Source organism: Apodemus sylvaticus, chromosome 9 (assembly GCF_947179515.1).
Source record: "Apodemus sylvaticus chromosome 9, mApoSyl1.1, whole genome shotgun sequence".
NCBI classification, from domain to species: Eukaryota; Metazoa; Chordata; class Mammalia; order Rodentia; family Muridae; genus Apodemus; species Apodemus sylvaticus.
Genome location: NC_067480.1, coordinates 106358305 through 106373861, shown reverse-complemented (window position 1 = coordinate 106373861; position 15557 = coordinate 106358305). Strand labels below are relative to the sequence as shown.

General features: G+C 45.0%; 1 protein-coding gene across 1 annotated transcript in view; it reads right to left on the bottom strand.

Annotated features, from left to right (window-relative positions):
* The window catches only part of C9H2orf92 (chromosome 9 C2orf92 homolog), a 49535-nt gene continuing 33978 nt past the window's right edge, over window positions 1-15557 (bottom strand). Inside the window, exons 6-8 of the mRNA XM_052193722.1 lie at window positions 4404-4502; window positions 2418-2568; window positions 1-180 (exon numbers count right to left, since the gene is read on the bottom strand). Coding sequence (XP_052049682.1) covers window positions 48-180; window positions 2418-2568; window positions 4404-4502 — 383 coding nt within the window. The 3' untranslated portion in view covers window positions 1-47. The remainder of the gene's footprint in view (window positions 181-2417; window positions 2569-4403; window positions 4503-15557) is intronic.

The following is a 15557-nucleotide window of genomic DNA, read 5'->3' as shown; positions in this document are numbered from 1 at the left end:
ACCCTCCGGCAGTGGCTGGGTGGCAGTTTGATGGTCCTTCCACCGGCTTAGACGGGGGAATTGTACTTCAGGTGCTTCTGCTTTCCCATGAACTTTTTGAGGTGCTTATCTTGGGAATTTTGCCACAAAGACTTCCCGTTCATTATAAAAATATTGTACGTCATGTTCGCTGGAGGATACCTAAAATGAAGAAAACAAACCACACCGCTCACTAAACACACAGGAAGGCCACTGTCTGCCTGTTGGGTGGGGACGGAGGCTGCGGTTTCTGATGGATTTGAATTCTGTTACCTAAGGGAAGGTCTGTCCTAACCAGTTCTTTTCCAAGAGAAAATAGCTGGTCCGAGGATGGGCCCTGGTCAGGGTTGTCAAGCGAGCCAAGCTTAATTTCGGAAGCCTTAAATCCTGGCTCCTCATTCGTTTCAGGGGTCCCACGCCTGTCTCAGAAGAGTAACCTGGACATGAGGTAGCTGTTGGTTAGTCGACTTGGACTTCACATCCAAGGCCTTGGCACTTAGAGAAGGTAGTGATATGCTCCCCAAGAGAACTTAAACTACTGTAGCCCCAGACCCAAAATAAAGGTACAAGATGAGCGTCACCACAGGAGGTGGCCTGTAGCTGGCTGCTTTCCCTCAGCCATCAAGAATGTGTGTGTGTGTCTCATGGAGCTGGGGAGATGGCTCAGTGGTTAAGAGCACTGACTGCTCTTCTAGAGGTCCTGAGTTTGATTCCCAGCAACCACATGGTGGCTCACAACCATCTGTCATGGGATCTGATGCCCTCTTCTGGTGTGTCTGAAGATAGCTACAGTGTCTTCACATACATAAAATAAAGAAATAATTAAAAAAAAAAAAAAAGAACGTGTGTCTCAGAAGAGGCAGAGGGGTGCTAATAATTTTGAAAGTGATGGTACATTCTTGTACTGGGTAATAATTATGAAGAGATACCGCCCTGCCAGGCCTCTGCCCCAAGTCCCGGCGTGTCCTGTTCAGAGCGACTCTCTCTTTCAGCTAGCCCTCACAGCATGCCAGCTGTGTTTCCTCTCCACCATAGACTCTGTAAACGGTGGGAATCCCACGCTTCTGCCCAGCACCCACTCCTTCCAAGTATCTGGTAAAGCATGACTCTTAAACTTGAGTAGTTAAGCAAATATATTTATGTGTTATAAATTTACAATGATAAAGCATTATCTCAATATTTCTAACCTCTCCAAAACACCAGAAATATGTCTGAAGCCATTTGGATATCCGCCCTCCTCCCCTGCTCCTGCTGACTGGTCCACCCAGCCTGCCTCTCTCTCTCTCTCTCTCTCTCTCTGCCCCCCCCCTCACTTCTCTTAGCTCCTCCTCCTCTCTCCCTGCCAATCACTGGCCTCTCACTGCCTCACTGTGAATGGATAGGAAATACCTTGCAACATATTCCTTCAAGTTATTTGCTTCTAGTGTCTGCCTAAGGTTTGCATCTGTGCCTAACCCTCTCCCCCCACCCCCATCTTTGCCCCTTGAGGCTCCCGCTGTGCTAGGCATTAACACACTGCTTAAAGGATCATGACCGAGTCTCAGAAGAGTAGCTGCTTGGCAGTACTGGAGACAGTCTATTCAGCACAGGCACACCAGTTTACACGGAGAGAATTCAGCCCTGCTCTCTCCCCCATCAAGCCTCCTCCCCCTGCATCTTCTTCTCCCTCTGCATCTTCTCATAGCCATACTTTGGCTTGTCTGCATCTAGAACCCCAGCCTCTATAGCCAGGTGTGGTGGCCCACGCCTTTAGCCCCAGCATTTCAGAGGCAGAAGCAGGTAGATCTCTGAGTTCAAGTCCAGCCTGGTCTACAAAGTAAATTCTGGGACAGCCAGATCTACACAGAGGAAACATGTTTCAAGGGGAGGGGGGAATGGGATAGATTCCTAGTTTCCAGTTTTCTAACGGAAGGCTCTGCCGTCTCCCCTCCAGTTTCCTCTTGGTGTGGGGAAACCTGGCTAATCTGTGTAGCCTTGAGAAGTAAACATAGGCCAAGCCAGGGACTCCAGAGCTTTAAAGTACCAGAAGGACCAGATAGTGCCTGAAACCCATCACCTGGGACCTTCTACTAAGCCTGCTGGAGATGCCAAGACATAACGTCTGGGATCTGTAAGAAGCAACTGTGCTTCAAACTCCCTGAGTCGTTTGTTTGGTTAAATACAAAACAAAACAAAACAAAACAACAACAACAACAACAACAAAAACCCACGTATTTTAACGTGGATGTATGTGTGCTTTGCTAGCATGCAGTGCCCTGGGAGGCCAGAAGAGGGCGTTGGATTCCCCAGAGCTGGAGCTGAAGGCAGTTCCGATCCACCTGTGCAGAGCGGAACCTGAGCCATCTCTCCACCACCCAACTTCCTGAATTCTTAGCGGACCAATGCCAAGAGCCACTCACTTTGGCTGTCTCTTCCTTATACAGATGACCAGCGTGCACACCACCAGCACCATCGTCAGGAGGATTGCCACCGTGGCGGCGGTAGCAGAGGTGATGTTCTTCTGCAGGAAGCTCAGTAGCTGACTGCATGGCAGACCGTCCCTGGAGGCGCCTACATAGGAAGACACAAGAAGGAAGCTAGAGGAGGCCTGAACCCATCCCTGACAGGTGACCCGCAACCAGGACAACCTGGTGGGTGGTCTTGATCTGAGCAGAAGCACATGAGCCACTGGCTTCAGTCACGGGTGTGGGGCTGACGATGTAGTTGAATGGCGAGCCACTTGTTTACCATGCAGGAAGTGTAGGATTAAGTCTCCGGCATGGGAAACTGGACAGCAAAGGGCCAAGTATTTGAGTTACAGCTACTCACCTGCAGTGGCCAAAACTTTTCTTTACTACCCCCTCCTTCCTACCTCACCAGCTTTCAGAAATCCTACTGCAGATTCAGTCTGCCCTGTGTCTGTAGGTGGGATTGGACATCTTGATTGTGATCTTGATTCAATGGAGACACACACAGATTAGAATGAGTGCTCGAGTGTGCTCTCTCTCTCTCTCTCTCTCTCTGTGTGTGTGTGTGTGTGTGTGTGTGTGTGTGTGTGTGTGTGTGTGTGTGAATTTGGGTGGCACCCTCCAAAAGGCTAAAGGCCCACACAGAATATAAATGGGAGTGAGCCAGCCAAGGAAGGGAGGCATTTCCTTCTGCTTCCTGGCTTCCTGGCGGGCACGTAGTCTGTGGCTCTTACCCATCATGTTTTCTGACTCATCAGAGCCTCAGAACAAGGGGGACACCATGGACCCATAGGCTGGCACCTTTGAAATCTGGAGCCAAGATACACCCTTGAATTTGTTCCTCTCAGGCAATAACCATAGTGATGAAAATCTGACCAAGAATGTGGTTTGAGAGATTCCAGACTGTCATCCAGTATAGATGGTGCCAGAGATGGCCCTGACTTCTGGCAACCCTCTGGGGACTTTGAGAAATCACAAGGCTGGCTTTGAAATGCCACTGAGCATGGGTTTGGAGTGAAAAAAAAATCATGATTAGATCTCAAAGGAAGGAGATGCCAGATGGTATTTAGGAACGCGGGGCTCTCTGTGATTCCATTTGTAATCTGGCCAGAGGAAGAGGAGGGACTGTCCCTGAGGTCTATGCTGCCATAATTCAGCGCTAGCAAGTTTAGAATTACATTTTATTTGTGTGTTCATGTGTGTATGTGAGTGTGCATACACTCGGCCATACACGTGTGTAGCCAATTTGCAGGGAGTCAGTTCTCTTTTTCTACCATGAGGGTCTGGAAGTTTGAACTCCAGTAATTTCTGAAAGTGAGAAAGCAATAACAGGGTAGATGGAACTGCTGTATGGGGGGTGTGGTGGGCATGGAACCAGCATGGGCAGTGGAGGATGGGCGTGGGTCCAGCATGGGCGATGGGACGGCTGTACTGGGGGTGGGGGATGGGCATGGGACTGGCATGGGCTCAGCCTCTCCCCACTCTCAACAAGTGTGAGCTCAGTCTACTGAGCAAGAAGGAAGAATCAGACCCACAGGAGACTAGGTTAACCCAGGACAGCCTCAGGACCCAGCAGGAGCTCAGAATTCCCACATTCTAAATGACCCTGGCTATTTAGAGAAAATATGAAGATCCTTCAGAAAAGATGATCAACTTTTTGAAATTTATTTAATTCATAATGTGCAAACCCTATGAATTGTCTGTCTTCCGTTTCACGTTTTAGACAGTCTCACTATGTAGCCCAGGCTAGCCTCAAACTCATGGTCCTCCTGCCTCAGCCTACAGGCATGTGAGCCACACTAGCCAGCTACACATTTCTGCAGGTGAATTAAAGGTACACAGACGCTATTCAGCTAAAATACCACAAAATAAAAAAGACATATTCTGGAACCTTCCATACTTGAGACTCTTACTTAGATCATATTTTTAGGATGATACCTCGAATGTTTTCTTGGAGTGTTTCATTGTCTCCAACAGCCAATTGATGGCGCACATCCCTGTCAAATAGAGATGGTTCTTCATTCTCAGCAAAATGAGCTACAAAAGACAAGAGAAGTTTAGATTGGATTCTGCCCAAAGGTCCACATACTAAAGTTTCCATCAGGGGGTGCTCTTAGAAGGTACCAGAAACTTTAGGGGTGGGGCCGATAGAAGATTTTTAGCTCATTGGGGCTGTGCCCTAGAGGATTCTGGAAGCCTTCCTCCTCCTCCTCCTCCTCCTCCTCCTCCTCCTCCTTATCCTCCTCCTCCTCCTCCTCCTCTTCCTCCTCCTCTTCCTCCTCCTCTTCCTTCTCCTCTTCCTCCTTCTCCTCTTCCCCCTCCTCCTCTGTCTCTCTCTCTCTGTCTGTCTCTCTCTGTGTCTGTCTCTCTGTGTCTGTCTGTCTCAGTCTCTCTCTCCCCACTTCCTCTCCCTCTCTCCCCTCGGACATGGGGTAGGCATATTCGACCTCACACAGTCCTACCACGTAGCTCTACCACCCTACAGGCCCCAAACATGGAAGCATGAGCGGCCATAGACTTTTATTTTTTTCTGAGACAGGGTTTCTCTGTATAGCCCTGGCTGTCCTGGAACTCACTCTGTAGACCCGGCTGACCTCAAACTCAGACATCTGCCTGCCTCTGCCTCTGCCTCTCAGAGTGCTGGGATTACAGGCGTGCGCCACCACCGCCCGGCTCAGCCATAGACTTTCTAAAGGTGTCAGTCAGGATCCTCTAAGGTGATCATTCCAGGTATTTTATTATAGGGATGGGAAGCGAACTTTAACAGTTTTACCTACGCTCATTGGCCAGTTCTGTTTTTATAATAAAGAAGCCTGTGTGGTGTGTGTGCACGTGTGCATGCATGTGTGGCATGTACACACGTGGGTGTGTGCATGTCACAGCACATGTGTGGAAGCCAGAGGGCAGCCTTCATCTTTCATATTGTTTGAGATGGGGTCTCTCTGTTGTCAGCCACTGTGTATACCAGGCAAGCTGGCCCTCGAGGCTCCAGGGATTCCACCCCCTCATTGCATATCTCACTCCTGCGGCACTGGCTCGCACCAACATGCTCCCACACATAGCTTTCCCGGAGATCTGGGGATTCTAACCTGGGTCCTTATATTATGTGGCAAACGCTTTTGCCCTATCCTTTTAAGTAGCTTCTTCCAGAGTCCGAGGAAAGAGGGAAGGGGGATTTGGGCAAAAAGTCTAGGTGTTCTAAAGTACATGAGTATTTTGGTTTTATTTATAAGCCAGCACATTCGCTCGCTCATGGCTGAGACAATGATTCTCAAGAGGAAGGCTTGTTAAACACACTTGCTGGGTCCCACTTGAGAGTCTCTGACTCTGTAGATCTAAGGAGACTTGAAAGTATGCATGGCTCACAGACAGTGCTGCTGCTCACGGGGACACAGGCCATTAGCCTGGGCTTGAGCCTCTCTGAGCTTGGTTTCTGTCTCCATCAGTATAAAATATCGATACGATGGCTTGCCCTACAGGTCACAGAATGTTTGTGCAAACCACAAAGACCTAAACAAAACGAGAAAATGAACCACACCAAGATATTTATTGGTGTCTCCAAACTATATAATGCCCTTAGAAGAGAGGAAGCAGGTTTGGAAAGGAGAAGCCGTATTTGCAGTACGGCTTCTGCCACCGACTATCTGTGACCTGTGTGAATAAGAGGGCTGGCAAAACACCTAGGGGCATTTGGTCCAGAGAAATGGGAGGCCAGGAGATGTCTTTGGCAGGCGTTGGAAGAACCCAGAGACAGTATTATATGTGATCTGAGCTGTTCTGTGGAACAATCTGGAACCCATGGGTAGGAACCCTGAGGAGATCTGCGTGGTCTGTGTATGTTGGAAAGGAAAAGTACCACACAGTAAATGGGCAGGGTGAGAAAGTGACTTCCACACCCCAGACAACCTCAAGCCAGGCTGCGGCTCCAACCCCAGATGGGAGACACCTGAGACTGCGAGAGGAATTAGAGGATGAGCTTCCTGAACCTTTAGGCAGATTCACAGAGGAAACACAACTCCTTTCCATGGGATGAAGGGTATTAAGTGTGTGGTAAGAGATCCCTGAAGTTCTTGTCATTCTTAGAAAAGAAAGGTATCCATTCATTTCCCAAGTTAGCTTAGGAACATGATATACCTGGCAATCAGTTGACTTTGAATGTGGCAACTCATTAAAGGGATCAGCAACCAGAGACGGATGTGACTAACATGGTGGCAGTCCCGAGGGCTGCATTGCCCTGTCTTTCAGAGGCCTGTCTAGAGACTGTACTGCTGCCTGAGGAGAAAAGCTGAGCCAAGGAGTTTGCTTGGGACAGAAGCATAAGGAGCCAAGCTTGACCCTCAGGACAGAAAAGTGAGGCACGGTGGAGTATATTTGTAAGCCTGGTGTTCTGGGAGACAGAGGCAGGGGCACCCCTGGGGCTTGCCAGCAGGCACCTGTATCCACCAAACCTTGCCTGCCCCCAAGGCTGATGACCTGAGGTCAAGCTCCAACATCCACATGATACAAAGAAAGAACGGGCTCCTGAGAGCTCTGTGTGGATGCTGGGATCCCCCCCCCCTCTCTCTCTCTCTCTCACACACACACACACACAAATAAATAAATGATATAATTTAATTTTTCTCAAGGTAAATACCAGAAAGATTGCTCAACAGTTAAGAGCACGAGGTAGTGTTGGTGAGATGGCTCAGCAGCAAAGGACACTAACTGCTCTTCAGAGGTCATGAGTTCAAATCCAGTAACCACATGTGAGCTACCACTCTATCCATAATAAGAAACAAATAAAAAAAACTTATAGGCTGGAGCAAGCAGGGCCAGAGCAAGAGGGAGAAGGGAAGCAGGGGGAATCACTTGGTATTCTTACAGAGGACCTGAGTTTGGTTCCCAGCAGCTACATGGCAGCTCACAACCATTTGTAATTCTGGTTCCAGGGGATCTAACACCCTCTTCTGGCTTCCATGGGCACCAGACATGCATGTCATGCACAGGCTAGGACACAGGCAAAACACCCATGTACATAAAATACAAGTTAATTTCAAATTGAAACAACCTTTAAAGGTGTGGGGCTGGAGAGATGGCTCAGTGTCTGAGAGCAATGGCTGCTCTTCCAGAGGAGCCACGTTCAGTTCCCAGCAGCCATCTGTATCTCCAGTCCCAGGAGAAATCCAATACCCTTTTCTGGCCTCCTCAGGCCCCAGGCTCTCCCACAGTGCACAGGCATACACAGACAAACCAGCTATACTCAAAAAATAAATATATTTTTGCAGTGTGCACTCAAAATCAAACTCAGTTTCTCTGCAAGTGGTGAGAACTTTTAATTGCTACACCATCTCTCCAGATCGCCACATTAATTTCTGAGATAGTTTCTCACTGGAATTCATAAATTGACTAGCCAACAGACCTCAAGGATGCTCATTCTGCCTCCCTAGCACTGGATTTCAGGTGCAGGGCACAGTACCCAGCTTCTTACATGGGCACTGGGGATCTGAACTCAGATCCTTCTATTGTGCAGCAAGCACTTCGACCAGCACAGCTATCTCACCAGCACAAATAATCAGTTTATAATGTGAAAAGCAGTTTGGTGTTAATCAGCACCAAACTGTAATTCCTTCCATACAAAAATAATAACATGAAATTGGCTTCATACCTAATGTAGGCAGCCCACTCTATACCTTGAGTTTCGGGAAGAGAGAGGGAGGAAAAAAAATAATAGAGGCCGGTGTGTACTTAAGATCGTGGCCATGTGTGAGTCAAGGCTCTGTAAGGGAGACAAATATCAATCTGCTTATCAAAGTGGCACTAAAGTGAGGTCTTCTTTGCCACTGGGCAAATATTCTAGAAAAATCTATCAAGAAGGCTTAAGATTTGAGATGAAATATCAAGTTTGTACCAGGAGAGCTGAGGCCAACGTGGCTCCTGGTCCCCACTAGTGTAACAATAGGGCCCATATTTAAAAACTATCTCATACTCTGAATGCTTTAGAAGGGGAAACACTGTCTCTTTTGCTGTCCAGTGACAAATATTTTGAGTACATCAACAGTCCATTCAGTCAAAGGCAGGATGATTGGAGACAGAGCTCCCCACCCCAGGGACACTGAGGTAAGTGTCTAAAGATAGCAGCACATGGAGAATGTTGCTCTGGCTGATGCCTGCAAAACAAAAGGCCAGCCAGATTTACCTGGGATCCCTGTCTTCCTCCATTTGTGGACCAGCACTGCCCTCTGCTGGGCTCTAGATTTGCACCATGTTATTTAACCATGCCCTGGAAGGGAAACCCACATGGAGTAACAATGTGGCCAGGCAAAGTAACAATGTTGCCACACTAGTTACAATACTGCCAGGCCCCACAACTCTGGAGACGAAATGGGTAAATGCAGAAGAAAACACTAATAGCTGACAGCCAGTGAGTGCTCACTCTGTTGGCACAGTAGTGAATACTATTGTGCCAGTCACACCCAGATCCATCTATACAATAACATTCAGATCAGCACTCCATATACCCTAATGCCTCCATGGAGCAGAGTCTAGCCTTTACCAAAAAGAGCTATGATCTGCCTTACTGTCATTTCGAAGCATGGATTACAGGAATGACTACTATCAGGGTCAATGATATGAAGAGGTGCAGATACTCAATATATCCATAAAAATACATAAACCTCGAAAAACAAACCTACCACAGCAAATAGAAATGGAACCATTCATCCTCAATGTGTAGATCTATGTATATATGTCTGTATGTATGTAGGTAGAGAATAGATAGATAGTTAGACAGACAGACAATGACATAGACATACATATAGCTATATATAAACAGGGAACACACTGAAAAAGTCAAAGACATGCTTGAAAATTAGTCCATGATATCCCCATTTCTAGCCTGGGTTGATTCCACACTGGTTTTTCCAAAATGACAGAGAAAAGTACAAACAAGTTTTTAATAAAGTTAGACAGGTTGGTAATTAAGCTCATATGGAAAAACTATTATACACACTAGGCAGAAAACCACAGGTGGGACCAGAAACTATAAAAAGAACGGGGCCCAAAGAATGTGCAAACAAAATATCTCAGCCTCCCATTAAAACTGCGTGGTGATGTTGCAGAAGGAGATGAACAGGACGCTCAGACTGAGCCACAAAGTTGGGGGCAGGGAGTTAGTCCATCATAAAGGAGACTCCTCAGACCACTGTCGCTAAGATGGACTTTCTAATAACTGGTGCTGAGACAACTGGGAGCCACATCAATTATAAAATGGCTGATAGTATATAACAATGTTTACTGAAAAGCCATGTGTCAGATTTGATCACCTTTTCTTGAATGTGGCATCACAAACACAGGTAACAAGGGAAGTGGGCATTCTGACCCTCACCCACTCCTTAGCAGGCTCTTGTCTCCAGGCCTCACTCAAGGCTTGTCTAGTTATCAATGGAAAAGATGCCCAGTTAAACTTAATGCATCGGTGAGATATTTATAGGAAGCCAAGTCAAGGATATTAGAAATACTTGTTGGGATTTTGTGTAAGCTCCACCCCACACCTACCTGGCAATAGCCAGGTATGCCCCGCCCCAGAGATCTGGCCCACTATAAGAGGGGCTACTTGCTCCTCCTCTCCCTCTTTGCTCTCCTCTCTCCCACATACTCTCACCTCTCTGCCCCTGGGGCTCTTCCCCCCCCTCCACGTGGTCATGGCCGGCCTCCCTCCACTCCCTCCTCTCTCTCTCTCTCTCTCTCTCTCTCTCTCTCTCTCTCTCTACCTCTCTCTCTCTACCACTAACTCCCATCCCCTATTCTGAATAAACTCTATTCTATACCATGTCTGTGTGTGTGTGGTCCCTCAGAGGCAGAGGTGCCCAGGCAAGGGCCCGCCTGGACACCTTCCCCCACGCCGCCTAGCCACACTCACCTAACTCACTTATATTCTCACCTAACCCCTATATTCCCCATACTTCATCATTCTGCTGAATCCTTAATCATCCTTCAATACTCATTTTAGCTGGACAGCACGCATTGTATCCCAGTGCTCAGGAGACAGAAACAGGGGAATCTCTGACTTTGAGGACAGCCAGAATAAATTCCAGGATCACCAGGGCAAGAAACGAAGAGAAGAGAAGGATTTTAAAGGGTATTTTAGGGATGTAGGGAAGACCCCCAGAGACTCATGTATTTGAATGCTGGGTCATCAGGGAGTGGTACTGTTTAGGTTAGAGGTGGGGCTTTGTTGAAGGAAGTGTGTCACAGGGAGTGGGCTCTGAGGTTTCAAAAGCCCAAACCAGGCCTGTGTCTCTCCTCTGTGCCTGCTGCCTGCAGGTCCAGATGTAGAACTCTCAGCTACTTCTCCAGCACCATGTCTGCCTGTGTGACTTCATGCTCCCTGCTATAGTGATGACAGACTGAGCCTCTGAGCTGTAAGCCAGGCTCAATTAAGTGTTTCCTTTTATAGGAGTTGCTGTGGTGTTTCCTCATAGCAGAGAATACTAAGACAGGGTTTTGGCTTCGTATTACTGTTGGTTGGTTTGGGGGTTTTTAATAGTTAATTTGTGTGTGTGTGTGTGTGTGTGTGTGTGTGTGTGTGTGAAGTTATGACATTTATTTGGTGTCAGTGGAGGCCAGAGGAGGATGTCAGATCCCCAGGAACTAAAAGTTACTATTGTGGTAATGAGCTGCCTGGTGTGGGATGTGGGAACTGAACTCAGGACTTCTGAAGAATAGCAAGTGAGCTTACCACAGACCATCTCTCCAGATCTTTCTCTTGTTTTTGGAGACAAGATCTCATGTGGCCTAGGCCAACCTCAATCTCAGTATGCAGTCAAGGAAGGATACAAAACCATATTTTCTCTCTCAAATTATTCAGGTACATGTTTAATGTTATTAATTATAACGTGTGTTTAATGGATGTTATTAATGTTACTCAGGGTTGATTGAGTTATTAATGTTACCAGGAACCCAAACTCTACTAGCAAATGTGTTACTTCCCACTGAGCAGCATCCAGAATGTCAGAACATGCCTGACCCCAAACCTGCAAACCACAGACTCCATAGTTGATAGAAATTACAGCAAGGGGTTTAGACACTTTCTTCAGTTTTCACTTTGGCAGTAACCCATCAGTAGCTTTTTTCCAGAACGTTCAGGTCACAGGATAGAAAACCCAATACAACACAGCCTATAAAAACACATCGATGGGGCTGGAGAGATGGCTCAGTGGTGAAGAGCATTGACTGCTCTTCGGAAGGTCCTGAGTACAAATCCCAGCAACTACATGGTGGCTCACAACCATCTGTAATGGGATCTGATGTCCTCTTCTGATGCATCTGAAGACAGCTACTGTGTACTTACATATAATAATAACTAAATCTAAAATGAATAAATGAACACGCCAATGTCAATCCAGTGGCGATATACTTGCTTTCGTACGAGTCTGTCCATATGAGCGGCTCAGCAGTTGTCCTTGCATCTTTCAATAAATAGTTTGAATTGTTAGAAAGCACCTGCCACAGAATCTCATCTGAAAGAAACAAGCAGAAGCACATGGTCACACGGCAACATACGTGGGCATATTTTGCATGCACATGTTTAGCACATGCATGGATGCATGAAGGAATGACCTGAGCTCAGCGCATGCAGGACACTGTGCTCTAAGAAGCCATCGTAACTACAGAATCATGACTGCCCCAATGTCCTGGGCAGAGAGCACCTCCCGCCAAGCACAGATGACTAGAAGCTCTGTCCCCTGCCTGATAGGTACAGATACAACTTGCCTTCTTGCCCCTTCTCACTGGGACCCCACACCCCATGACACTCCAGGATTGACACATAAAGACAGCCCGAGGCTATGAGTCAGAGATGAGGCAAAACACGTTAAGTGGACCTTAGGAGTTTTATATATAAAACTCTTACGAGTAGGACTGGAGCGATGGCTCAGTGGCTAAAGCACTGGCTGCTCTTCCAGAGGACCTAGGTTAGATTCCCAGCACCCACGTGGAGGATCACAACCAGCTGTTACTCCAGTTCCAAGAGACATGACGCCTTCTTCTAGACTCCTTGGGCACTGCATGCATATGACACACTGAGATAAACGCAAGCAAACACTCATACAATGAAATAAAAATAAATCTTTTAAAAACTGGCACTAACGTTTTGGGATTAGCTGGATTTCCTTTGTAATGTTTTAACATCTCCTTCCCTTTCAACCCTTGGAGGCATCCATTTGTCCCCAGAATGTGGCCATTTTACCCCTTTCCTAGGCTTTCTTTGCTAAGCCACAGGAAACAATCATCAAAACTCCCATTCACTCCCCACAGGCTCTGAGACCATTCCTGGCACCAGTGGTTTCCCTTGATGGCATTGTCATCTAGTCGAGGCATTGTCTCCATTGTCATTCGGCAATGCCGTGTAAATTCCTTTCACATATTTATATTTTCAAAATGCTTCTACAGTAGTAGGTTTCCATGTGGCTTTACCTTTCAGTGTCCCTCATGTCTCCTCCTTTACCCTGCCCTCCCATCCCCCACCCATCCCACCCTCCTATCTCTACAATGCTGTATTTCCCAATCCTTGGAAGACCTCCCGCCTCCCCACTAACCAATTATTGGGTACATAACCAAAACCTGTCCATATGTGTGTCAATTTATGTTTGTCTATTGTTTTGATTGGGTGAATGACTGTTGTTTTTATGTCTTATGTTAAAAAGAAAAAAAAATGGTAAAAAAAAAAAAATGTTATCTGCTAGCAGGCCTGCCAGTTGCAGTTTACACTGGTGGAAGTTGATTTAAGGTGCTTCACATTCTTAACTAAGAGTCAAACACAGCTGGAAAAAAGCCGCTTCTTAAAGGGCCAGCAGCCCTGGGACAAGAGGACTAATAAATACTTCTCCTAGAAAAATTTTCTACAAGGTTAAGATTGGGTTCAAAGTGCTTTATTCCCTTGAAATTACAGCTGAAAAGAAAAACAAAAATTTTGTTTGGTTTAAATTTATGAGATTTGTATGATCGCTTCATTTTTATTTCTAATTGATCTTAAAGGTATAAATGTTTTACATGTCTTGACTATAGACTATTAACTCATGAGTTATTATACACAATTTAAAAGGTATAATGATAACAAGGGTAAGTTTAAAATTAATAATTCAGGGTTAGAGTTATCTTAAGCAACATGTGTTATGACACAACCCAAGAAAAACAAGCCTCTAAGATATTTCTAAATTGGTATAATGGTTTATGTGGTTCTTATCCTAAAAGTCAGACTTATAAGAAATAAGATTTCAAATAATGTCTCTTCAATAAGTTACGCTGTCATACATTCAAACATACAAGCTGATAAACTTTGCAATATGAAAATAATGTGTTTGCCATTAATTTTAAGAAGAAAGGATTGTTGAAAGCTGGGTTTTGCTTTTAAAAATTGTAGTTATGCTTTAATATGACAGGTTCCTTTTGTTACTTGACCTTCATACGATGGGGTCTGGTGACAGGCTACTCCATGCAGGACTGGTGGGTGTAGGTCTGGCCTTATCCTGCAGGCCTCACCTGGAGAGTTTCTGGCCAAGAAAACCTTTTTAACAGATTCGTATAGATGTGGTTCAAAATACCGTTTAAACTTAGATCTAATGAAAGATTAATTAGGCTATATAGAAATTATGAAGGCATTAAAATTTGGCCTGCCTCCTATATACAAGATTATTATAGATTTAAAGAGTTGTGATCCTGATAATTATAAAAACATTTGCTTCTAACTTAAAAAAAAAACATAAGCTAACTTTAAAAATCCAATAAAATAATTTCATTATTATTTCCTTAGTGATTTAAAAACAAAAGTTACACTGTCATACATTCAAACATAAGAATTGACCAACTTTGCAGTGTGAAAGTAATGCATTTGCCATTAATTTTAAGGATAATAGATTGTTTAAAACTGGGTTTTGCTTTCCAAAATTATAGTTATGCTTTAATATTGCAAGAGAAAGTTAAAAATTACAATAAAAATTGCCAGTGTACCATTGACTGCAATTTGCAGTCTGAAGGCTCACAATTCTTAACATATTTTGTAATTAAGATGATTTCAAGAGTAATAAAGGTTAAAAACAGCTGTGGCCAGTATGGGCCTGTTGCGACTTCTTCACAGGTTTATTAGCTACAGTGGTAAAAACAAAATTTAAGCCCCCAGGATTGAAAAGGAGATCTCAGTGGGAATTTATTTGGTATCAAACAGGCTCCTTTGAGAGAAGGAGCTAGAAACAGCTAGTAGAATTTTTCTGAAATTCTGAAATAACAGGTCCCTCTTATTATTTGACCCTCATACAATGGGGGTCTGGTTGCAGGCTGCTGTCATGCAGGACCAGTGGGTGTGGGTCTGGCCTGAGAGACAAGAGACTCTAATATCAGACTCTAATATCTGTAAATATCAGAAGATATTTACATTTGAGTTAATGCAAAGCTCAGAGCTGCCTCAGTGGAAGCTTGTGAGATGCTTCTTTAGTCTTACAGGCCTCACCTAGAGAGTTTCTGGCCAAAGCAACATTCTTAACAGATTCACCCAGGAGTGGTTCAAAATACAGTTCAAATTTAAGATCTGTGAAAGATTAATAAGGCTATGTAGAACTTATGAAGGCATTAAAATTTGGCCTACTCCATACAAAATTATGATAGATTTAAAGGGTGGTTTTTTTTTGTTTTTTTTTTTTTGTTTTTTTGCTTTGTGGATCATGATAAGTGTAAAAGCATTTGCTTCTAACTTTAAAAGAGCATAAGCTAACTCTAAAAAACCAATAAAACAATGTCATTAAAAAGTCTTTCCTCAAGAAATGGCTAATATTCTGGGAGGCAGAGGCAGGCAAATTTCTGAGTTCGCAGTCAGTGTGGTCTACAGAGTGAGTTCCAGGACAGCCAGAGCTATACAGAGAAACCCTGTCTCAAAAAAACCTAATCCAAAAAAAAAAAGGAAAAGAAAAAGAAAAAAAGAAAAGAAATGGCTAAATAGCCTTACCTTATGTGAGAAAAAATGTTTTGTCTCTGCTTCAAAACAAGAAGCTAGGATCTTAAATCTTTCAGTGTATATTGTTCATAGAATTTTATTGCAGGCCTTTGTTCTTAACAATGGGCTTT